The sequence below is a fragment of the Spinacia oleracea genome, chromosome 4, assembly GCF_020520425.1.
Source record: "Spinacia oleracea cultivar Varoflay chromosome 4, BTI_SOV_V1, whole genome shotgun sequence".
In the NCBI taxonomy this organism is placed as follows: domain Eukaryota; kingdom Viridiplantae; phylum Streptophyta; class Magnoliopsida; order Caryophyllales; family Amaranthaceae; genus Spinacia; species Spinacia oleracea.
The window spans coordinates 5,212,214-5,238,823 of record NC_079490.1 but is presented as its reverse complement, the minus strand read 5'-3'; the positions used below and the strand labels follow the sequence as shown (position 1 = coordinate 5,238,823).

Sequence of the window (26,610 nt, the reverse complement as noted above, 5' to 3'; positions counted from 1 at the left end):
GGATGGACTGCTTTTTTAAGGAATAACCAACATCTTGTTAAGGATAATCTCCTTCATATTTGGATCTTTCGACTTCCGTTGGAAAAGTACGGTTTCGCAATTGTTAAAAAATAAAAAGATTGATTATTATGTTTTAGATGTCAAATTGTTGTAGAATTTAGTTATGATTTTTTGTTGATTAGGTTTTATGTATGGAGGATGCCGTTATATTCAAATGTTTATTGATCACTGACTCAAATAACATACTCCAGTCCGTACTGATTTTTGTTGTTAAATTGTGTTTGTTTCATTGATTTAATGGAAGTTTATATTTTATGGTTTTGTGTTTAGATTTTATTATAGAATTAGTATGCTTCTTAGATCAACAATATAATTGTCGAGCAATTCAATCATTAAATATATAGTATTTACTACGTAGTTGTTTAATTATTATTTTTTGGGAGAAAACGGGGGGTACCGTTAGCGATAGTCCCGTGGTTCCTATGCCGCCGCGTTTCCCGGCCTCCAGCCTCACTCTCCTGGCTATATAAGCTACCTCGTCTCCCTATTATTAATTAGGCAAAAATCAGAAGCTATTACATCATCTAGTATGCTCGGGCATCCACTAATCCACACTCTCTATAGACATGAGAAAACTTAATAAACTCAAAATTACAAGCTATCGACACAATTTCCTTCACTATCATACCCACATAGTATTTACTACGTAGTTGTTTAATTGTATTTCTTTTTATTGATTAATAAAAAAATTAGGGGGCCTGTGCTATTATAAAACCAGACCCCTAAAATTAAATTTTCACGTACCTGAAAAAAAAAAAAAAAAAAAAAAAAAAAAAAAAAAAAAAAAACGGTGAGTGTTTTCGAGATTTGTTTTTATGTCTTTTACATAATCATCCCACTTAATTTATATTTAATACTCTTTTCCATGTATTGGGAGATATCCATATGTATTTATATTTAATATTTTGTAACTGATTACAAGGGAGTCTTCGTAACAAACAAAAACATTCTAACAGAAATAGATTTCAAGTTTATCCCTCTCTAAACCTCTCTCTCTCTCTCCTACCCAGAACTGTTCTTCAGTTCGTTATTCACATCAAAGAATCATCATGATTTGATGATTTTATATGGTATCAGAGCAATCAGCGTTCTAATTCATCTATAATTTCCGCAATTTAATTCATCTGATCTTGCAATTTCGCAAGAAAAAAAAAATCCCCGAATTTCCGTTTTATTCCCAATCGAATTTTAGGTTTTAAAATGCCTGAAATCTCTACTGAAACTCCTTCTTCTTCTTCTACTCAACAATTCAATTCTGCGATCAATTACAATGATCCGTATTTCTTATCTTCTTCTGATAATTCTAACTCTCAGCTTGGTCAAATTATCTTCAATGGGGATAATTACCTCAATTGGAGTCGGAGTGTTCGTCTCGCACTTGGAGCGAAGAATAAACTTGGCTTCGTTGATGGATCTTTGTTGCGTCCTTCTGCTGATTCTTCGGATCTTCAAAAATGGGTCAGGAACGACTATATGGCCACTGGTTGGATCCTCTGTTCTATGGAGAAGAGCATTGCTGAGAGCTTCATCTTCAATCATTCGGCTCGAGATCTTTGGCTTGAGATGCAGGAGAGGTATGTCCATTCTAATGCTCCACAGTTATATGAAATTCATAAGAAGTTAATGTCAATTGAACAAAATGATGATTCGATTGCTGTGTACTATGGAAAACTCAAGCAAGTCTGGGATAAATTGCAAATTCTAGAGCCATTTCCAGATTGTACTTGTGGTGCTATGTTAAGCTGTAGTTGTGGATTGTTGAAAAAAAATTTAGAGGCAGATCAACTGAAAAAATTAATTCAATTGATTACTGGTCTTAATAAGGACTATGATCAAGCTAAAATCAATTTGCTGAGTATGGACCCCTTACCATCTGTTAATAGAGCCTATCATTTACTTCAACAAATTGAGAAGCAAGGTGCTCTAAATCTGGTTTCTCATTGTTCAGAAATGAGTGCACTATTGTCTGTTCACAATCATCAGCCTAATAGAGTTTCATCTAGTTCTCCTGGTCAACGGAGAGACTATAGAGATTCTTTTAAGAAGCTGAAAATTGATAGGTTTTGTGATCACTGCAAGATGAAAGGTCATACTAAGGATGTCTGCTTCAAAATTGTTGGCTATCCGGAGTGGTATAAAGGAAGCAAGAGTCAAGGTTCTCAAGGAAATAAGTTCCATAATTCTCAGAGATTTGCGGGATCTGTTCAAGATAATACTTCTGCTGGAATTCTTGGTGGCTCACCTCTAGATTTTGAAATTGGGTCTACTTCTGGTTCACAAAATGCTGTTGGTGCAAATAATGTTGTTGATCCTCAGGTTTTTTCTGCTCTTTACAAGGAGTTTGTGAAGATAATGCAGTCATCAAAAGCATCTTCAGTCGAGTCACATGATTCTGCAGTTAACTTCGCAGGTACCTTATCTGCCAGTAAGACTTCTAAATCTTACTTATCTGTTAATGAGCATGTTTGGATAGTTGACACAGGAGCAAGCGATCATATGGCTTTTCGTTTAGACATGTTTGCTAACACACGCATGCTTAAACAACCCATAAAAATTGCCTTGCCTGATGCTACATATAAACTGGTTGATACTATTGGAGATATTGTCTTGACTTCTGACATTATGCTGTAAATGTCTTCTATGTTCCTTCCTTTAAACACAATTTGTTATCTGTTGGAAGACTTCTAGATCAAAATAACCTTCTTGCCAAGTTTGAGAAAAAATCTTGTTGTTTCCAGGACCTTACAACTAGTCATATCAAGGCAGTTGCAACGAGGCATGGTGGTCTCTATAGATTTCGTAAGGAAGTTCCTTCCTTTGTTGCTGAAAATAAACCTTTTGTTGTGGACTCTTTTGTTTCACAAGCTTTTGTACATACTTGTTATCTTGATGTATTTCATGCTAGGCTAGGACATGCGTCCTTAAGCAAATTAAAACACTTGCCCTTCTTTTCTACCATAAATAAAACCGTTGATTTTCATTGTGAAGCATGTGTGTTAGCAAAACATCATAAACTGCCATTTACTATGTCTACATCTATCGCTTCTGCTTGTTTTGATCTAGTGCACATTGATTTATGGGGTCCTTATGCGACTCCTACATTGTCCAGTGCTCGTTATTTTTTAACCATTCTCGATGATCACTCTAGAACTACTTGGACTCATTTGGTTCATAATAAGACTCAGGTTCCCCAAATTATTTCTGCTTTTCTTGCCTATGTTGAGACTCAATTTCAGTGTAAGATTAAGGTCATTAGGAGTGACAATGGTACGGAGATAGTTCAAGAGTTTTGCGGGGCTCTATTTTCTTCCAATGGTATTATTCACCAGAGGAGTTTAGTTGGTGTTCCTCAACAAAATGGAAGGGTTGAAAGGAAACGTCGTCACCTTCTTGAAACCGCCAGGGCTCTTCGTTTATATGCTAATCTTCCTGTGAGATTTTGGGGTGACTGCCTCCTTACATCTACTTATCTGATTAATTTAATGCCAAATTCTGTTTTGTCTTGGAAAACTCCCTACGAGATTTTGATGAAGAAGTCTCCGAATTATGAGAATTTGAGGGTTGTTGGTTGTCTTTGCTATGCAGCTGTTAAATCTCATGACAAACTAGCACCTAGGGCTAGAAAGTGCATTTTCCTCGGTTATCCTTATGCTCAAAAGGGATATAAGCTCTACGATCTAGTTTCTCACCAAATCATATTGAGTAGGGATGTTGTGTTCAAGGAACATATTTTTCCTTTTCAACAGACTCAAGATGTTTCTGAACCGGAGCATTCTTTCCCTTTGGTCAATCCCGCTCTTTCTCCTGAAAATGAGCACTCTGATGATTCTCTTATCCATATTCCTCCTTTCCCTATTCAACACCCTTCTTCTCCAAACACAGAACATCCGCCTAGTTCAGGTTCTCCACTACAATCTGGTCCATCCTCTACTTCTTCCTCTCCTTCTTCTACTACTCCTCATATCTCTTTTCCTCATGTTTCTTCCATTCCTATTTCTGATTCCTCTGTGCCAGTACAAAGAAAATCTACTAGAACTACGCAACTTCCCAAAAGGTTTGATGATTATATCCTTTCGAAAACACATCAACCTCCTAAGAGTTCTACATCTTTTACTTCTTTCTCTGCTTTGGCTTTGAGCGTTCTTATGGAGATAGATCTTTCCTATCTTGATGACGAATACAAAGCCAGTTTGGCAAATGTTCTTTCTGTTCATGAACCTAGCTCTTATAATCAAGCTAGCCAAGATACTCAATGGGTTAATGCTATGGAAAATGAATTAGAAGCTTTAGAGAAGAATGGAACATGGGAATTAACCAATCTACCAGAAGGCAAAACTGCAATTGGTAGTAAATGGATTTATAAGGAAAAGTTTCACTCTAGTGGTGATCTTGAAAGGTGTAAGGCAAGAGTTGTTGCAAGAGGGGACAAACAAATCAAGGGCAAGGACTTTAAACATACTTTCAGTCCCGTAGCAAAGTTCACCACAGTGAGAGTTCTTAATGCTCTCGCTGCTGCAAAAGGTTGGGATCTTCATCAACTTGATATCAACAATGCCTTCTTACATGGTTATCTTGACGAAGAAATTTACATGCATCCTCCTCAAGGCTATACAAAGGCCAAACCAGGGCAGGTATGCAAGCTAATTCGCTCTCTTTATGGTTTGAGACAGGCTGCTAGACAGTGGAACTTGGAATTAAGCAAGCATCTTATTTCTACTGGTTATATTCAGTCTACGCAAGATTATTCTCTTTTTATTAAAACTGATGCAGAAGGCAGTTTCACAGCCGTGGTTGCCTATGTGGATGACTTACTAGTGACCGGTAATAACAAGGCTGAAATTCAAGCTTTAAAGGATTCTTTGCACACTACTTTTACCATCAAAGACCTTGGTTCCTTGAAATATTTTCTTGGAATTGAAGTTTCGCGAAATGAATCTGGTATTCTTCTTAATCAGCGAAAATACATTTTGGACCTTCTTCGAGACACCGGGATGGAGGATTGTAAACCTTCTCCTTTCCCATTGCCTCGAAACTTGAAACTCAGCACTGGTGATGGTCCACTTTTGGCTGATCCTGAGGTTTACAGGAGGTTGATTGGAAAACTTCTTTATCTTAATATGACTAGACCTGATATTTCTTTTGCCGTACAACAATTGAGTCAATTTTTGCAAGCCCCTGCTCAGACACATTTATCTGCTGCTCTTCATGTTCTGAAGTACTTGAGAGGCACAATCAACTTAGGTATTTTCTATTCGGCCTCTACTGATCTTGTTTTGAAAGCATATTGTGATGCCGACTGGGGATCTTGCCCTTTTTCTGCAAAATCCTTAACTGGATATGCAGTTTTCCTTGGTGATTCCTTGATTTCTTGGAAGACTAAGAAACAAAAGACCACATCCAAGAGTACCTGTGAGGCAGAGTACAGGAGCATGAGTTACACTACTAGTGAACTCATTTGGTTAGAGGGTTTGCTTGCAGATTTACATGTTCAGATCCCTCAACCTATTGATTTATTTTGTGACAATATTGATGCAAAATATATTGCTGAAAATCAGGTTTTTCAGGAACGTACAAAGCACTTGAAGATCGACTGCCACTTTGTAAGGGATTACGTGGTTTCAGGTTTTATCAATATCCTTCATGTTCGATCTGCCTTGCAGATAGCAGATGTCTTCACCAAGCCTCTTGGTGCTGATCACCATAATTTCTTTTGTTCCAAGCTTGGCCTTGTGTGTCAACCCCCATGTCCAGCTTGAGGGGGGATATTGGGAGATATCCATATGTATTTATATTTAATATTTTGTAACTGATTACAAGGGAGTCTTCGTAACAAACAAAAACATTCTAACAGAAATAGATTTCAAGTTTATCCCTCTCTAAACCCCTCTCTCTCTCTCTCTCTCCTACCCAGAACTGTTCTTCAGTTCGTTATTCACATCAAAGAATCATCATGATTTGATGATTTTATACCATGTAAATAGACAACTTTGTATAAATTTTATTTCATTCAGTACGATAATAACGAAATTTCCTACCATCAACCAAAAAATATCTAAAGTGAATTAAGGGTTAATGAGAAAATATACAAAATTACGAAGTATCTATTGTTTTTAACATAAAAGTAAGAGCATTGAGAGACAAAAAAATAACCCGTATGTGTTGAGATTTTATTACTCTGTATATAATTAGTATGTGCCTTAGATCAGCAATATATAATTGTCAAGCAATTCAATGGTAGCCACTACAACAAATTGAATCTTAACCATCCATTGTTGTTAACTAATCTTATTCGTTAATTAAGTTGACTATTAATGTATCAGAAATAAATTAAAATACCAATTTTACAATAAAAAAAAAAACTGAATTAAAATTACCCCATACTACCCCATGATCTACCTGTACTATCTGTGTTTTTTCTCTTTCCTTTAAAATTTTAGTTCTTGCAAGAATTGGGCCTGTCATTAATTTCTTCTTTCCATATTAGACTCCGTATAATAAATCATGCTCCCCAAAAAAATTGAAGTCCTTACGAGTACTCTGTTTGCTGCAGTAATATATTTACAATATTCTAAAGTTATTGATGTGGAGCGTTAAAAGCCGCCCCACATTACTCAAAACCGCCCTACTATTTTACTTTAATATCCTTATATAATGAAATTTTTCTCCCAAATTAATTACCCCATCTATTTTGAAGAGAGAAAGTATCTTCATCCAAACCACCACCATACACCCATAAAAAAATTTATTTAAACCAAGCAATTTTATTTGTCAATAAGAACATTAATCAATAAATTCAAAAAATACTAATTTAATTTTGATTCCACAAACTTATGCATTTTAAGTTTACACCATGGTAGAGACTTATGCATTTTAAGCTCACACCATGGCATAGACTTATGCATTTTAAGCTCACACCATGGCAAAGACTTATGCATTTTAAGCTCCTGCCATGGCACGAGCTTAAAATTCATAAGTCTGTACCATGGTACAAGCTTAAGATGCATAAGTCTCTTAATCTTTTCTCCGAAACAAATTACATCAAATTCAACAACAAATCAAAACATTAAATAGTATAGACCTATGAGTTTTGAGCTCCGACCATGGTATACACTTATGAAGTTTAAGCTCCTTCCATGGTACGAGCTTAAACTACATAAGTCTATACCATGGTCGGAGCTCAAAACTCATAAGTCTGTACCATGGTACAGGCTTAAACTGCATAAGTTTGTACCATGGTACAAACTAGAAATGCATAAGTTTCTGAATATTTTTTTCCGAAAAAAAGTCCTCTTGTGAATTTGATGTTCCACCGGTAGTCTCGGCCATGTAAAAATTATTTCACATTATGTTTAGGGTGGGCGGTAAAAAGGGAAAAGGTAAAGGATAATGGTAAATGCTAAAATGAGGGGGTAAATAAAGGGGGTATATGGGTAAAATATTAGGGCAATTTTGAGTAATATGGGGCGGTAAATAGTAAGCCCCTATAATTATTCATGTCATGAAAATTTTCACGAGAAACGATTTGATGACTATTGTCGATTACTAAGGGCAATAGCAATAAAAGGTTTGTCAATAGGTTTGTGTTGAAATTTTGAGGTTTGTAGACAAACGTCACAAACCTCACTATTGTTGAAAAAAGTTACAAAATCAAAGTAAATTTTAAAGCTAGAGTGTAATGATTTTAAGGATATACTTTCTCCGTTCTTATTTATATGACACAATTGGGTTTTTGACACTATTCACACAAGCTCCTTTAAGTTCCTTTTGTGATTTATACTTAAGAAAAAATATAGTCGTGTGGGGTCTTATTAGATTCGTCTCAATAAATATATTTAAATATCAACTTCTTATCATTTTTTCATTTACAATGGAAGATATTAACGTTTGAAATCATGCATTGGCAAACTTGCCTAAATAATTGTGTCATTTAAAAAAGAACAGGTGAAGTATTAAGTAGCGGAGTACTTGATTTGGAAGTTACCGACTTACCGAGTATCACAATTTGAGTAGAGTTATGTTTACTAAGGGAGGAAGAAGAAGATGATGAAGAACTAAGGGAATTTTTTTGTCAAAATTAGATATTGGGATGATTTGTGTCTCAATAGTTTTATCATGCCTGTAACCTGTTTGTGAAAATGTCCCAAAGAAAAGATGATGCAAATTGGGGTTGAATTTCAATCTTAAAAAGGTAACTCAATGCCCAAATGTCAATCATCTACCTTTTAGTATTTAATAACTTACAATGTCCTAAACAGATTTTCCTTACAGTTGATTCATAACTTTGACCCTAATCTTCTTGTTTGCAGTAGCAGTTGTAGAAATGTCTATGAAGGAACCATTGAAGATCGTCATGTTTTCATCAAAGCCTCCCCAGAAACTGGTTGATCGCTACTCAACTGAAGCTGCAACGGCTTTGGTGATGAATCACAAGAATATGGCTAAACTCTATGGTTGTTGCCTTGAGACATTTATACCAATACTTGTATGTAGAGCTGTCAAAAATCGACCCGACCCGAAAATCGACCCGAACCCGACCCGAAAATACTGGGTCCTGAACAAGATTTTGTGACCCGCAACCCGATTTTATCCGAACCCGAACAACCCGAAAAGGAATGGGTCAAAACCCGACCGAACCCGTTTTAGACCCGACCGATTGAAAATCATTGTATTTATAGTAATAAATGAGATTATGAGAAAATTTAAGCATAAAAGACACGTTGTTTTTACTATTGTTCTGTGTAATATGATTTTAATTTGAATTATACGCCATTTTATGATTGAATTTGACAAAATATAAACTTTCGTAGGAAAATTTGTTAACTTGTGCCAATATTTTGTATATTTTTCACCTAAATTAATGAAAATATAATGCGCGTTTTAAAATCTCTCAACCCGTTGGGTCGACCCGAACCCGAAAGTTCTGGGTCTTGAACAAGCATTTGTAAACCCGAACCCGAAAGTGACCGACCCGATTCAACCCGAACCCGAAAGTAAATTTTTACAACCCGACCCGACCGACCCGTTTGACAGGTCTACTTGTATGTGTATGAATTCTTGCCAAATGGAAGCTTGTTTGAACATTTACATGGTGATGTTTCATCAACCAAGAGTATAAAGCGGGTTGATCGTATGAAGGTTGTAGCTGACTAGACCTGGTTCTTGGACAAGGTAGTCTGAATACAGGGTTAAGGTCAAGTTAATAATGCCCAATAAATTGGACAAGGTAATCCAATGGATACAAGGTTAGGGTCAAGTTAATAGGGCTTTTATTGGGTAGAGCTCTTATTGGACATGGTCATTATAGGGCCAAACTTATACCGCAATAATTTTGAAAACTAAAATAGTAATGATACAAAAATTTATGTGTATAGCTTCGTATTCACTTGTACTTGCACACGACTCTTTTGTTTTTCATTTTTCATTGCTCGTTTATTATTCCGCCCACTAACAACACGCTAAAAATGACCCTTTCATTACCCGACCTGCTTTTGACTCGCACCGACCCTGACCCGACCCGCCCTATAACCAGGTCTACAGCTGACACAGCCTACGCATTAGCTTACACGCATAATGCCTTGTCAAAGCCAGTGGTGCACAGGGATATAAACTCGTATATTATACTTGTTGACAATTCATTTCATGCCAAATTATCAAACTTTGGGTGTTCGATCAGTTCCTATAACTCCAGGTGACAAGTCCCAAAGATGGCCTGTTGAAGGAACTCAGGGATATATCGATCCTGTATATATCGAAACAGAAGGTAACTGATAATAACTGTATTAGAATAATTCTGTTGTGATGTAACTCACTTTTCTTTGAGCAATATATCAGGAATGGTTGTTTTTCTTGATAAATTAGATTTGTGAATCAAACAGGATTTGTTGTTAAATGGGACGGATCTGTGTTCTGAGTACTCACGATAGTACTCCCTCCGTTTCTTTTTGTTTGTTACGTATTCCTTTTAGGGTGTTTCACGATGTTTGTTGTCTTTCTTTTATAAACTTATTATACTATCATTTTTTGTGCCAACTTTTAATTTTAATTGGTCCAATTTTTTCAACTCATTAAATTTTTTACAATTTCCCAAATATGTTAAGTTAGCAATCTTTATGTTTTTCCTTTATTGGTTAATTTTGACAAATAAAACAATTTTATTGGTTGTTGTAGTGATTAGTGGATTGAGATTTTTTTTGGGTTTTTTTTTTGGGTTTTTTTTAATAAAATAAATAATCTTTATTATACGTTAATAAACGCGTAAAAGTTCAAACGTAACAAAAAAAAAAAAAAAAACGAGGGAGTAACAAATAAGTCGATATTTGAGGTTTTTCCCGTCCAGAGGCCGGAGAGCTCATGAGCTTCATTCCTAATTATTCACATCTGTCACAAAATGAAGTTTTTATCATTGTCTTTGATGCATGAAACTCTAGGAAACTCTGATGAATTTTCAGACATAATATAAAGTCTAATTGATGTTTCTTTCTTAGTAATCTCTAGTTGTTTTTTTGGGTAAGAAGAATGACTCTACTGAATCAGCACCTCTCGCCGGTAAATCAACTAGCTAATCGGGCCAGGCTTTTCATGGGCATAACCAGCCTCTTATCCCGGGTAATCTCGTTCAAGTTTGGATCTTTCCACTTCCGTCGGAAAAGTACGGTTTCCAATGGTTAAAAAGATTGATCATTATGTTTTCGATGTCTAAAGCCTTTAATCAAATTGTTGTAGGATTTAGTTATGACTTTTCGGTAATTTTTGTGCAAGACTGTCTTATCGGAAAGACCACCTTGATTACTTAACTAATTGGTTTCATTGTTTAACTAATTAGTTCTAGTGCTTTACTAATTAGTTTCATTGTTTAACTAATTAACTTTAGTGCTTAACTAATTGCTTCTATTGATTAACTTATATGACGCAAGGTGGTCTTTTGTGTAAGACTATCTTATATAAAAGTTTGTAATGATTATTTTGTTGATCGATTAGGTTTTATGTAGGGAGGTAGCCGTTTTATTCAAATGTTTATCGATCACCGAGTCAAATAATATACTCCTATCCGTACTGATTTTTGTTGTTTAATTGTGTTTCTTTCATTGATTTAATGAAATTTTTATATTTTATGGTTTTGTGTTGAGATTTTATTATATAATTAGTATGTTTCTTAGATCAACAATATATAATTGTCAAGCAATTCAGTCATTATATATATAATTATAACACAAATTTTTATTTAAAAGTAGTGTACAATAAATATTGTACATCGGAGTAAAAGTTAACTCAAAATGTTTAAAAATTACCCTTATGTATGTAAAAGTTGTGTATTTTTTTAGTGATAAAAGTTTCATTTTATTTGTTCAAAGTCACTAATAATGTATAAAATTAATCATTTAACCCTTTAAAAGGTTTATCTATCAACTTTTTTAGAATAATATAAAAGTTAATTAAACTATGTTAAAGTTACGAAAAACTGGATAAAAGTTATCTTGGTGTACAATAAATTTATTGTACACCTTGTGCGCGCAAAACCTTTTGTAATTATAATACTTACTGCGACTACAACATATAAGATCAAAGAAGACGAAAAATATCGCTTTAAATCGCCCTCCCATCAATATAGGGCAATATTTTTCGCCCTCTTTAATTATTTCAACGAACGCACTCTCTTCCTTTTACCTTTCTTGATTGGAAAACAGAAACAACCTCTTTCGCTTTTTTTTTCCTTTAATGTTAACCAACCCACCAAATAAATTCACCTACATGGAATTCGAACCCACGTCTTTGCGCATTTGCACAATGCTCTCCCTATCTGAGCTAATAGATTAGTGTTACTTATCAATCGTAGGAATAATTTGTCAATGCAATTATCCCATTGAAGCAATGTTTATAGTCCACAGAACTAGAAATAATAATTAGTGCGAAAATGATAAAGGTCGCAACATGCGACCTTTAAGCCGTGTCACAATGATGACATGGCATGCTTACGTGTCATGATTTAAATTGGAAACTAAAATATTTAACTTATATAATATATTATACATGTTTCAAAAAAGGTTGAAAAATCTTAATATTCTAATTTGTTTCCTTATTTATATCGTCTACCTTATTTATATATTTTCATAGTAAAAATATTGAATTGATAGTAAAAGTATTCTGATGACACATAGCCTAAGTGGCGCCTATATGTACCAATTAAACTGCGATACGTAAGATTGTGACAACTAAATGTTGTCGCAACTTGCGACCTTTATCATCACCCTAGTTAGTGAACACCAATCATGTTAGATAAACTCATAAAATAAAATAAAATACGAGAATTGAGTCCACGACCCGATAGACATAATCAGGCTTTTTGATGAATATATTAAGTAGTGGAGTACTTGATTTGGAAGTTACAAGTATCACAATTTGAGTAGGGTTATGTTTACTAAACACAACTTCGGTTAAACTAATTATTTTAATGACAACCTTACAGGGATTCAAACTCTAATCAACTTATGGATTAGAACCCAAATCTGCTTAGTATTACAATTAAATTAGGATTAGGAAATCTGGCCACCTATCACATATAAATATTTACCTAGCTTGACACTATAAATTAAACCATGATAATCAAGTTTTGAGGTATCATTGTTCTGAAAAAGTTTTACCGTTGAGTTGAGTTTTCTTGATAATTATAGAAAAGGATGGATGGCATAGTTTACAGAAGTTACGAGAATATAGTTAGTAAAGAAGATTTCGAGGAATTAAATAACGAAGACACATCTGCTCTTTCTGCATTAAACTGTCTAGCACTAGTTTGCGAAAAAGCTTATAAATATGAGGAAAGTCAGAAAGATTGTGCCGAAGTCGTAGGAGAGTCAAAAGAAATAGGCTTTAATAATAATAATCTATTACTATATACTAAAAGAGACATTAGGAATGACACGTGTCAATTCCTGGTGTAAAATTTTCCCGCCAAAAACCATTTCCTAAAAAAAAAAAAAAAAAAAAATCTACTTTATTCTTTTTTATTTTCTTTCCTTTTTCTTTTTAAATGTTTATATCTGGAAAAAATTATAAGATTATGTAATATGACATTATTAGACAATTTTGGTAATATTTTTGTCAAATCTTCATATCAATAGCAGAAAATATTTTTACTCAATATATATTTTGGTCAAATTAGCATATTAACCATATCAAATATTTTGGTCAAATCATCATATTAAACATTTAAAATATATACTTTGTATAATACTTAGTAGGACGGGCAATGTATATTATAAGATAAAATGATAAAATGAGTAGTTTCGAGATTTATTAATTACGCAATAGATGTAAGGGGTAAATATTTCATATAAAAAAGATGATTAAATAATAATTTTCAAATATCCGTGCGTGCACGGGATTTAATCTAGTACTAATAATAATAATGGAGACGTTCGAATGAGTTATTTAGCGCTAGTTTGCCAAAAGGCTTATGAATATGAGAAAAGTCAGAAAGATTGTGCGGATGTATTAGGAGAGTTTAAAGAAAGGACAATTTTACAATGGCTACATTAATTTTGTAGCCACTATAAACTTTTAATCTTGACCTTACATTTTGACTTGACTTTTGTAATTAATTTCTTTCTTTATAAATAAATTAAATGATAATAATGTTAATGAATTAATTTTGTTCATTTTCCCTCCTCTATCTCAGCTTACGTGATCCCTTCTTCTTCAAAAACAAACAAAATCCATCCTCCATTTTTACTGTTCTTCAAATCATTGAGTTATACTACACATACTTTTTTTACCATAATTTTTTACTAGAAACTTACACTAGTTGCGTCAAAGAATACCAGGGAAAAAACTTATACAACTTGTTAAAAAATTGCAACGCAACTATGTAAGTTTGAGAGGGTTTTATTCAAACTACGTTACTCGTAGATAGATTTCGATTATTATAATGTAGGATTTATAGTCGGTATATATATGATCATAGCTAGAACTGATAGATTCAAAATAATGAATTGAAAAAACAGTTTTATTTTTATGGGAAGTTTTTTTCTTCCCGTTTTATTTCTGATGGCAGTTAACCCATTTTCTCTGGATTTTTTTTAATCTATTTAATTTTTTTCATAATTATGTGGTCAAATGAATAGATGGATAAGATTAATTCTTATATTTGAAGGGTTGGGATTTGAAACAATTGTAGTGGCTACACTTTTTATGTAGCTATTGAAAAACCTTCCAGAAAGAAATAGGCTTTAATAATAATAATAATGATAATAATGGAGAAGTTCGAATGGGTTGTTTCCCTATACGCTAACCACGCACCACCACCAACTGAAAACGCCGCCGTTCACCCATCGCCGCCGTCGTCGTTCAACCACAACTACCACCACCACCACCCATTCCACCACCAGTGCAACAACCTCCTAAACTTCCAGACAGAGTCAGGCAGAGAATTCAGCAATTGGGTGGGTCCGACCCCAAGTTTGTTTTCAAAAAGAAGTTGACTTTGACAGATATTAACGAGGGTCAAACCAGTTTGAAAATAGGCAAAGCAAAATGTGTTGAAAAACTAGACTACTTGGGTAAAAACGTTATTGTTGATGTAATTCAACCTAAAGATAATCTTGATGTAATGAAACTTAACTTTACCAAGTGGAAGCCTGATGAATCATTATATGTTCTTAATGGTACATGGAATGATTTTTGGAGAAACAATAAACTTGAAGTTAATGGCATAATTCATGTTTGGATCTTCCAATTTCAAGTTAATCCTGATTCCTCTGCTGCTGCTCAGAAATATGGTTTTGCAATAACTAAGCATACTGATACAATTCAATCATAGTAATCATATTACTGCTGCTTCCACGGATTCTTTAATACTTTCTGGGTTTTAATTTGTACCTAGCTTTTTTGTTTTCATTAGTTGATGTATTTCATTATTGTTAATTAACAAATTCTTTGTTTATTAGCTGAATTCTCTCGTATCAAATATATACTTTTCTGTACTGTTTTTTATATCAATTTTGCTTCTATTTTCTCCATCTTACTTTGTACTTGTGTCCAGGAGTGAAAGTTTGGTAGAAAAAAACCGAAAACCGAACCGAACCGAATAAGTAATTCGGTTTGGTTTTTTTTTCTATTCGGTTTGGTTTGGACTGAGTTTTTTAAATTTTTGGTTTTATGGTTTGGATTGGACTGAAAAGTCTTAAACCGAATAAATCGAACTAAAACCGAATAAACCGAACTTGACTAAAATGGATAATAAAGGCCCAAAAATTGGCTAAAACATGTATAATATAGGCCCAAAAACAGGCCCAAAATTGGCCCAAACATGTATAATAAAGGCCCATAAAAATTCGGTTTTATGGTTTGGATTGGATTGAAAATTAAAAATCCGGTTTGGTTTGATTTGGATTAAAAGGTTATTTGGTTTGGATTCGGTTTCAAAAAGTGAAAAACGAATTAGTTCGGTTTGATTGGTTTGGGCCTTAAATCCAAACCGAAAACCGAACTTTCACCCCTAATTGGTAGAGTTATTTTAAATGGTTGATAGGTCGTGTTTTTATGGGTTTTTATTTATAAATTAGATTTTAGGAAGGTTTTTTAATGGTTACAATAAAAATGTAGCCACAAAGCTTTGAATCTCAACCCTTCAATTTTTTAGATTAATCTTATTCATCCGATTATTTGACCGTAACATTTTTAAAAGTTCTTTTTTTAAAAAACAATATTAATTAAATGTATTTTAGTATTTTATATGAGGAGACCGTTTCTCATTAAAAAGAAAAAAAACAACCGTCAAGGCAACAATTTGTCTACTATGACTCTTTCCGTGCCTTAATGCTTTTCCTATTCGCCATTTTACGCGGTTATTAAGAAAAAAAGAACATTACAGACAGAGCCAGGCAGAAAATTCAGGATTTGGATGGGTCCGAACCAAGTTTGTTTTCGAAAAGAAGTTGACCATAACAGATATTAACGAGGGTCAAAGCAGTTTGAAAATAGGGAAAGCAAAATGTGTTGAAAAACTAGACTACTCCACTTGGGTAAAAACGTTAGTGTTAGACATAAAATAGGCAAAGCAATATATCAAGAAAGGTTGTTTCTCTTGATAAATTAAATTAGTGTTCTTAATTAGGATAAATAAATTCGCTTTCTTTGCCTACCTAAGACATTCTGACAGATCTGTCTTACTAGTACTCTCAGTAGTAATAGTAACAAATAAGCCTGGAACTCTAGCTTCATTCTTAATTATTCACATCAATCACAAAATCAAGTATTTGTCATTGTCTTTGATGCATGAAACTCTAGGGGACTTTGATGAACCTTGATTTTCGATGATCATATTCTCTAATTGATGTTTCTTTTTCGTAATCTCTAGATGTTTTTTTTTTAAAAAGAATGACCCTACTGAATTAACACCTTTCACCGGTAAACCAACTAGCTACTCGGGCCAGACTCTTGGGTATGGGGATAAGAGATAAGAGAATTCCCATCCTCAAATACCACATAAGATGAAACGGTGGAACCCCACCAAATACTACTCCTTACTTGTTAACATGGGACATTGATGGAAGGAGGGAGGGGGAATTGAATATGATTATCCCTACCTTCAAGAATCACAACTAGTAGGGATCGAACCCATAATTTTAAGGTCATAAGGTAAAACGTTGAAACACGTATCAACTACACCTAATAGGCTAATACCACGGAGTACTTGGTCTCAAACATGTAAAATTGATGCAACGCCGGGCGTGGAATATACCGAAGTTGACATCCGGTTTAAAATACACTATCAACGTGACAATTGATTACGACCGGTTGTTGAAGTATTGTGAGGCCCAAATGATAATAACTCTTCCTCAGCAAAAGGCCCAGCTCAATTAGCAAGCTTCCATCAGTCAAAGTTAGTTGAAGACTTTCAGCTCACTAGTTCATCCAATAATATTAAACAAATTCCCCAAATTCTCTCTCTCCTTCTTTCTGCTGTGATTCAAGAATTGAAGAATGGTTCAATTATAGATCAATTCTCTGCATTTCTATTGAAATTCTTATTGAATAATTTCATTAACAGTCAAATGTCTTCCTGTTGATTTGCAATATACTGTCATAAGCTGCGCAAAGTTTTTGCTCAAAACAAAGAAACAATCTTCAAAACAAATTGGGTTAAAATCTAGCAGAGTTAGAAGATGATGAAGAATAACTAAGGAAAAAAAACGTCAAAAATTAGATATTGGAAAGATTTGTATCTCAAAATCTCCATAGTTTTATCATGCCTGCAACCTGTTTGTGAAAATGTCCCAAAGAAAAGATGATGTGAATTGGGTTGAATTTCATTTCAATCTTAGAAAGGTAACTTAATGCTCAAATGTCAATCATCTACCTTTCGGTAATTTACAATTTCTACAGGCCATCTTTTCACTTCACAGGCAATACGTTTTGATTGTTTTTCGTAAGGGGAGTGAAAATTCGGGCCAGAAGAAGGAAGCACTCACAAAGTGATCAAGATATAGATGGGTCAAACTCAAACTAAGTACAAGAAGAGGATCAAAGACAAGAACAGGCCAAAGTTTGAATCCAAGGAGGAATATTTTATAAAAAAATGGAGGAATTTTGCTGGAAAAACAAATTGCTCTGAGTCAAGGCCAACATAAAGCAGCAGGACAGCTGAAGATTTTCTCAAGCAGGGAAATCGAGAAGGCTACAGACAACTATGACCCTGGTCTCATTGTTGGAAGCAGCATGCGTACCACCATCTATAAAGAAACTCTTGAAGGCCGCATTGTAGCCATCAAAACCCCACGACAGCTAGAGCCAGAGCCTGATATTGAATTGATTGATCACTTTTTAACTGAAGCCTCAACATCATTGGTAATGAATCATGATAATATGGTAAAACTCTATGGTTGTTGCCTCGAAACATTTATACCAATACTAGTATATGAATTCTTGTCAATTGGAGGTCTCTTTCAATGTCTACATGATGATGTTGCATCTAGTAAGTGTATAAAGTGGGGAGATCGTTTGAGGGTTGCAACTGATATAGCCTACGCGCTGTCTTATATGCATAATGCCTTGTTAAAGCCAGTAGTGCATAGGGATGTCAGGTCATTAAGTGTACTACTTGATGATTCATTGCGTGGTAAGTTAGCGAATTTTGGGTATTCAATGTCCATTACTCCAGGGGAAACTCCTCAAAGATTTCCAGTTGAAGGAACTCCTGGATATATTGATCCTGATGTAGAAACTCAAGAGGTGACTGATAAGTGTGATGTGTATAGTTTTGGGGTTTTTGTGCTGGAGCTGTTAACTAAAAGGCAGCCACTTGAGATGGCTAGATGTGGGGCCGACTTAGTTGATGTGTTTGTTTCAGCTGTGGAAAGGAATTGTATGATGGGGATGATTGATAATGAGGTCTTGGAACAAGCAAGTAGGGATGAGATTCAACGGGTTGCACAGCTTGCGTTGTTGTGTGTAGCATAGAAAGGGGCTGAGAGACCGACCATGATTGATGTTGTTGGTGAGCTTTGGAATATACAGACAGGAAAGATGCACAGCAGAAGACCATAGGTAACTTGATATTTACTTGTAGATAGTAAGCAACGTATATAAGAATTAGAGTATGAGTAACATTTCTGTTAATATTTGATTATGCATTCATGTCTAGCTAAACTTGCCCTGTGGTATGAGCAATATTTGTTGAACCTCTGAAAACAAATGAAAAAATTCCTGAAGATTCAGGTGTCAGATATCTGTTGTTTTAGTTCAAATTTCTGAAGAGGCTGATAATGTTGCTTAATTCTTATGCTTTAGTTTTTCCTTGTGGGCATATGACTCATTATCTGTTTAAACATTTTTCAAATTAAAGCATGAAAAACTAGATTCGTCGTTTTCTTCAGTATATTATGAAGATCTCATCTATTCCATCCTTGATTATTCGCATCTGTCAAGGAGAAAAAAACTGAGGTTTTTATTTATTTATTGAAATACAACTCCATGCAATTTGGTTGAAACTTGAGGCTGGACAGGTTGTAGTTGTAATACAGACAAATAGACAATAGAACTGCAGATCACAACCACCACATCACTATGATGATTTACTTGAGCCAAAACCAAGGTTATGTTTTCTTCATGTTATTTCAGAAACTTATTACGAGTACTGTTATTGTTAAAAGTAGAAGGGGCGTTCCTAGATTTTGTTATTTCCATTTTATTATTAAGAAATATGTGTATTGAGAATATCATGTGAATATCATCCACATCAGCAACAGTCACATGCATTTTTGTGCATTGTAGTATAGCCTTTATTAGCTTTGTCTTTTTCTGATTTTGTATTGATCCTAGGAAGATATCCTAGCCGTTATTTTGTTGCTTTGTACAGCTATTCCTAGGTTAGAATAGTGAGCTCATGTATATAAGGGAAGGAGGAGAAGGGGCGCAGTTTTTGTAACACACAATACACATAATTACAGAAAGAAAGGAAACTGGTTATGATTGAACCAAGAAAACCAAAACCAGAGTCTTTGTTTTTCTACATGGTATCAGAGCAAGGTTGAAAGATCTTGCGTAAAGGAAGAAATACAAAGGCTCACACAACCAAAAACCTAGCAAAGCTTCAAGCTTTTTCGAATTCAAAACTGAAAACATGTCTGAAACAAACTCAAACACAAACACAAACCTTAACCCTTACAAAGATCCCCTTTTTATTGCTGTAAATGAAAGTGCAGCAACACCTCTGGGAAGCATTCTCCTTGATGGAAACAATTTTGTTAACTGGAACAGGAGCATTAAGATTGCTCTTGGTGCAAAGAACAAGCTTGCCTTTCTGGAAGGAAAGCACCCTAAGCCTTCTGAAGGACCAGATGAAGTGCAGAAGTGGACTAGGTGTGACTATATGGTGAGGTCATGGCTGTTGGCTACCATGAAACCTGGTATTGCAGGGAGCCTGGTGGGTATGCCATCAACCAAAAGGCTATGGGAGGAAATAGTTGAGAGATATGGACAGACAAATGCCCCTCAACTGTATCAGCTGAAGAAGGATTTGTGGTTCCTAGAGCAGAACAATCTGAGTGTAAGTGAGTATTACTGCAAGTTGAAAGATCTGTGGGATCAAATTGCAGAACTTGAGGACATACCTGAATGTTCATGTGGAGCATTAGCTAGATGCAGTTGCAGCATTGTGAAGAAACTACTGGAAATAGAATCCACAGACAAGTTGATGAAATTTCTCATGGGACTAAACCCTGGTTATGACCAAATGAAAACCAATTTTATGGGTATGGATCCTCTCCTACCTGTGAACAAGGTTTACAACTTGGTGATGCAGGTTGAAAAACAGAAGCAAATCTCTGGTGAGCTTAGCCTTGGCCCTGAGATGAGTGCATTGGCTGTGAACAGACAGGGCCAAAGCTTAGGACCATTGCTGAGTTTTGACAAAAGGGAATACAAGAGGAAGCAGAGGGAGAAATGGGAGAAGGAAACAAAGACATGTGACCATTGTGGGATGAAGGGCCACTTGAAGGAAGAATGTTTCAAGTTGGTGGGATATCCAGACTGGTTCAAGAACAACCCTAAGGGAAAAGGAACTGGGAGACAAGCTGCAAATGTTTCAAGGGAAGAAGAAATGCTGACTGGAGACAATCCCTTGGATGTGCTATCTCACCAAGCAGAAGGTACTGGTACTAAGCATGATAACAATTTCATTTCTTCTGTTGTACAGGAAGTTATGAGAGCTCTGGGGGAGAAACATAACACAGGAAGTACCAGCCATAGCAACTTTGCAGGTAAAGAAGTTTTGGTTTTGTCCAGTGATGCAAGTGCTCATAACAATTATTGCTCAAATACATGGCTCATAGATTCTGGTGCTAGTGATCACATGACTGGAAATCTAAAAATTTTGAAAAATTTAAAGAGTTTAGATAAACATATAAGAGTGGGGTTACCTGATGGGAGTGTAAAAACTGTGAAAGAAATGGGTAGTGTGGTGCTGAATGAGAAGGTGACACTTGATGATGTTCTGTATGTGAATGATTTCAAACACAACTTGCTTTCTGTCAGCAAGCTTCTAAAGAAAAGTAACTTATCTCTGTTGTTTGATAAATATGGATGCTCTCTTCAGGGTCTTTCCACTAATGAGAGGATGATACTTGGGAAGAATGAGCATGACTTGTACAAGCTCATCCTAGAAGAGAGGAAATGTAAAGGAGAAGAAGTTGGGAAGAAAAAGGGATGCATGACAGCAGAAGGAAGGGAACATAGAGACACAAGAAGTTGTAATAAAGTAGAAAATCTTGACTTAATTCATGCTAGACTTGGTCATGTATCCATTTCCAAGATGAAACACTTATCCTTTTGCAAATGTGATGAACTTAAGAGTTATTTCTGTGACACTTGTTCTCTTGCTAAACACCACAGGCTACCTTTTGTGCCAAGTAAATCTATTGCTAGTGATATTTTTGATCTGATTCATGTTGATCTTTGGGGTCCATACAGGACAAAGAATATTACAGGGGCAACTTATTTTCTAACTATAGTAGATGACTATAGTAGAGTTACTTGGACTCATCTCTTGTCTAATAAAGAACAAGTGAAGGGAATTCTGAGCAATTTTCTAGCTCATGTGGAAAATCAGTTTAGCACTAAAGTTAAAATGTTAAGGAGTGATAATGGAACTGAAATCTTTCAAAGTGAATGTGGAAAGATTCTTGCAGATAGAGGCATCATACACCAGAGGAGTGTGCAAGGTGTTCCTCAACAGAATGCTAGAGTGGAAAGGAAGCACAGGTTCTTGCTTGAAACAACAAGAGCTTTGAAATTACATGCAGGTCTCCCAAGTTACTTGTGGGGAGAATGTATCCTTGCTGCTACACACTTGATAAACCTACTACCCAGTGCAGTGATTAACTGGGATACTCCATATAAGAGAATGATGAAGAAGGAGGCCAGCTATGATCATTTGAGGGTGATAGGAAGTCTGTGTTATGCAAGCCCACACAAGAAACCAGGAGACAAGTTTGCTGCAAGAGGGATAAGGTGTGTGATGATTGGATATCCATATTGTCAAAAGGGATATAAAGTGTTGGACCTGGAGAATAGGAAAATATTTGTCAGCAGAGATGTTGTTTTTAAAGAAAACATATTTCCCTTTCTTTTAAACAAGGGGGAGCACAATTTCATAACTTCTCTTAGGGAGAATATTGCAGAAACTGGAAATGAGAATGATGAGTTTGGTGATGTGTTGTTAGAAGTGATTGAGCAAGAAACAGAACAGATCCACACTCAAGAAGAAGAAAATAGAGATACAGATGCAGAGACAAATGAAGAAGAAAATGGCCAGCCTATTCTGATAAACAATGAGCAAAACACAGAGGGAAACTTGAGAAAATCCTCAAGAGAAGGAACATTACCAGGTAAGTTCAAGGATTTCATACTTAACTTACCTGGTAGGAGAAGGGAGTTGCATTCAGCCAACATGATTGTTGCAAGACTGGTGGATTCAGAATACTATTCTGAAGAGTACTTGGCTTCTTTGAACAATGTATTGAGCATAAAAGAGCCTGCTCACTATGGAGAAGCCTGTAAAGATGAAGGATGGGTTGATGCAATGCAAGAGGAATTGAAAGCTCTTGAGGAGAATGATACATGGGAGATGACTGACTTACCAGAGGGAAAGAAGGCCATTGATTCAAAATGGGTGTACAAGATCAAATTTCTCCAAGAAGGAGACATTGATAGACAGAAAGCCAGATTAGTAGCAAGAGGAGACAAACAGATTGAAGGGAAGGATTACAAACACACTTTTTCACCAGTGGCAAAGTTCACCACTGTAAGAACTTTGATTGCCCTTGCCACTGCTCTGAACTGGAAGATTCACCAACTGGATATCAACAATGCTTTTCTGCATGGTTACCTGGATGAAGAAGTGTATATGAAGCCACCCAAGGGGTACAAAGGAGGAAAGGAGGGACAGGTGTGTAGACTGAAAAGGAGTCTATATGGTTTGAAACAAGCCTCAAGACAATGGAACTTAGAGCTGACTAAGTTCTTTCTTGAGCATGGGTACACACAGTCCAAAAGAGATTATTCCATGTTTTCTAAGGTTGTGAATGATAAAGAAACTATTGTTCTTATATATGTAGATGATCTTTTGATCACTGGAAATGATGAGGTTGAAGTTAGAAGTTTGAAAGAATGGTTGGACAAAGCTTTCACTGTGAAAGATCTTGGAGAAATAAGATACTTTCTTGGAATTGAAGTTGCAAGAAATTCAAAGGGTACAATGCTGAATCAAAGAAAGTTCATCCTTGATATCCTGAGATCAACTGGGACAGAAGATTGTAAGCCCACAAAGTTCCCATTCCCTAAAGGAATCAAATTGTCCATTGAACATGGTGAGTTACTAGAGGATGCTGAAGTATATAGAAGGATAATTGGAAAATTGTTATATCTGAACCTGACTAGGCCAGACATCTCTTATAGTGTCCAACAGCTTAGTCAGTTCATGCATGAGCCAAGAAAACCACATTTACAAGCTGCAATTCATGTGATCAAGTACTTGGCAGGTACCATGGATTGGGGATTATATTATCCTGCAAACTCTGAGATCAAACTAACAGCTTACTGTGACTCAGACTGGGGGAGTTGTGCATTTAGTGCCAAGTCACTAACTGGATATTGTGTATTCTTGGGAGACTACTTGGTGTCTTGGAAAACAAAGAAGCAAAAAACTACTTCAAAATCCTCTACAGAAGCAGAGTGCAGGTGTATGTCTCATACCACCAGTGAAATTGTCTGGTTAAGTGGAGTGTTGGAGGATCTTGGGTTCAATGTTCCTAAACCCATTGATCTTTTCTGTGATAACAAGTCAGCCATTCACTTGGCTCATAATCCAGTTTTCCACGAGAGAACCAAACACTTGAATGTGGACTGTCATTATGTGAGAGACCATTTACAGGATGGAACTCTTAATGTTCTTCATGTCAAATCTTTCTTACAACTGGCAGACTTGATGACCAAGTCTCTCAGTGAACAACAACACAATCATCTATCTTTCAAGTTGGGTATTGTCTCCTCAGCTCCAACTTGAGGGAGGGGTATTGAGAATATCATGTGAATATCATCCACATCAGCAACAGTCACATGCATTTTTGTGCATTGTAGTATAGCCTTTATTAGCTTTGTCTTTTTCTGATTTTGTATTGATCCTAGGAAGATATCCTAGCCGTTATTTTGTTGCTTTGTACAGCTATTCCTAGGTTAGAATAGTGAGCTCATGTATATAAGGGAAGGAGGAGAAGGGGCGCAGTTTTTGTAACACACAATACACAGAATTACAGAAAGAAAGGAAACTGGTTCTGATTGAACCAAGAAAACCAAAACCAGAGTCTTTGTTTTTCTACAATGTGTAATTCCATATTAGTAAAAATTCTGAAAAGTAGATGTATGAAAAATACATACTTTGAATTATATAGCATTAGTATTGTTTGCTTCACATAAAATAAAGTGACATGATCTGAAATTTTCAAGTCTTGTCTGAATGGTCCGGTTTGACCTGATATCCTAAATTCCTAATTTTTTTAAACTTTGACTGTTATAAATGTTCATATTCTGGATTGTTTTTGTATAATGTCTATATTTGAATTATTTTATTGAACCACCAATAGACCCATTTACCTATATTAAAATTTATCAAAAAGGTTCTCTCTTTTGACTACTCATCCCAAATATCATCTCACTCCATTATTTAATTTTTTCTCCACCAAATATCATGTTTGTTTCAAGTGTGGAGAAGAATTGTATGATAGAGATGATCGATAATGAGGTCTTGGAACAAGCAAGTAGGGATGACATTCAACGGGTTGCACAACTTGCATTGACATGCGTGGCAAAGAAAGGGGCTGAGAGACCGAGTATGGTTGATATTGTTGGTGAGCTTTGGCGCATACGAGACATTAAGTGAAGCAGAAATTGTGTGTGGCATGTCAGGTTCAAGCTAAGAGATAAAGATGCAGAAGAGCAAGGCACACAGCAGAAAACAACAGGTTAGTATATAGTTAGTTGTACAATACTATATACCAAGATTTTTAGCTCATTAGTTCAATAATACTTCGTATTAAAAAAATTCCACAAATTTTTATCTATATGTCTCTCCTTTTTCCTGCCGTGAATCAAGAATTGAAGTATGGTTTAATTATGGATTAATTCTCTGCATTTGTACTGAAATTATTACTGCAATTGGTTGAAGAATTTCATTAGCGATCAAATGTCAATTGTCTTCCTGTTGAAGGGACTCCAAGATATATTGATCCCCCTTCTGATGGCCAGAGATGTGATGGATTTGGTTGTCGTATTTGTTTCAGCTGTGGGGAAGAATTGCATGATGGAGATAATTGACAGTAAAATCTTGGAAGAAGCAAATAGGGATGATATTAATTAGCGGGTGTCACAACTTGCATCGTCATGTATGGCAAAGAAAGGGGCTGAGAGACTGATCATGATTCTTGATTGATATTGTTGGTGATCTTTGGTTTGGAACACACTTGTATAAGATTGAGACAAGTGAAGCAGAATTTGTGCTCGAAACGTCAGGTGTAAGTGAAAAAAAAAGATGCAGATAAGCAAGGTGCACAGCAGAGGACCAGAGGTAAGAAGGTAACTAGATAGCTACTTGTACAGTTGTACATGATAAGCCACATATATAAAAAATGCAGTAACATCATTTTTAATCCATTCAACAATTAACAAAAAAAATGAGTCTTAAGTATTATATTGAAATAAAGAATTCCTTTTTGTAAAAATTTGTGATATAACTTTGTTGTATATGAATATCATAGAACTTTTAAATAATTAAAAATTGTAAAAAAATGTCAGAGTTTCCCATGTCAGGTCAAATGTATATCAAAAGAACAAAAAGAAAAAATATCTTTTATATTTGTTTGTATTTTTGGGGATTTTTTTTTTATTGTTATATTGATTTAATTTTACTGTGTCTCACAACCGGAAAGAATTCGAATGAGGGGGAGGCTATCCGTATTGTAGTAACTATTAATGTTGGGCCGGTTATTAGGTTTTTTTTATGAACTGGTATAGGACTATAGCTCGGTTATTGAGTAATTGTTGGCATAATAAATTCTTTCATGGTATATAAGGATGTCAGAAGACAAAAGTAACTGAAGCAAGTGATATTGTTGGGTTAGTTCAGATAAGAATTAAGTGGACGTAATCCATCCAGGATACTATCTCAGTGTTTAGTCTTAAAGACTTGGAACAGGTCAAGATCATCTCATTCACAGATTGTACTCATAGATTGAGAGAGAGAAAGAGAGAGAGAAAATACAAGATCAGAAATATGGCAGAGGGAATTGTGTGGGATTTAGCTACAAAAGCCTTGGAATCCTTGGGAAAAGCAGCTGTTCAAGAGGCTGCGTCCTGGTGGGGTGCACGATCTGATATGAAGAAGCTTGGGGATACCATCAGAATGATTCAAGCTCGTGTTCGTGATGCTGAGCGGCGCCAAGAAGCAGAGAATAGTGACTTTATCAAACTCTGGCTTCAGAGGCTCAAGCAAGTACTCTACCGAGC

The 26,610-nt window shown here is 35.4% G+C and overlaps 2 protein-coding genes across 2 annotated transcripts; both read left to right on the top strand.

The window, feature by feature from the left end:
- Window positions 1-1,260: 1,260 nt before the first annotated feature.
- On the top strand, window positions 1,261-2,691 carry LOC110805143 (uncharacterized). The gene has a single exon (XM_022010764.2). The coding sequence runs from the start codon at window positions 1,261-1,263 to the stop codon at window positions 2,689-2,691; it is 1,431 nt and encodes a 476-aa protein (XP_021866456.2).
- Window positions 2,692-17,772: 15,081 nt separating this feature from the next.
- On the top strand, window positions 17,773-25,969 carry LOC110805125 (wall-associated receptor kinase-like 22). The gene is made up of 3 exons (XM_056843549.1): window positions 17,773-18,600; window positions 24,811-25,070; window positions 25,389-25,969. The coding sequence occupies exon 1, from the start codon at window positions 17,773-17,775 to the stop codon at window positions 18,511-18,513; it is 741 nt and encodes a 246-aa protein (XP_056699527.1). The 3' UTR covers window positions 18,514-18,600; window positions 24,811-25,070; window positions 25,389-25,969.
- Window positions 25,970-26,610: the final 641 nt, after the last annotated feature.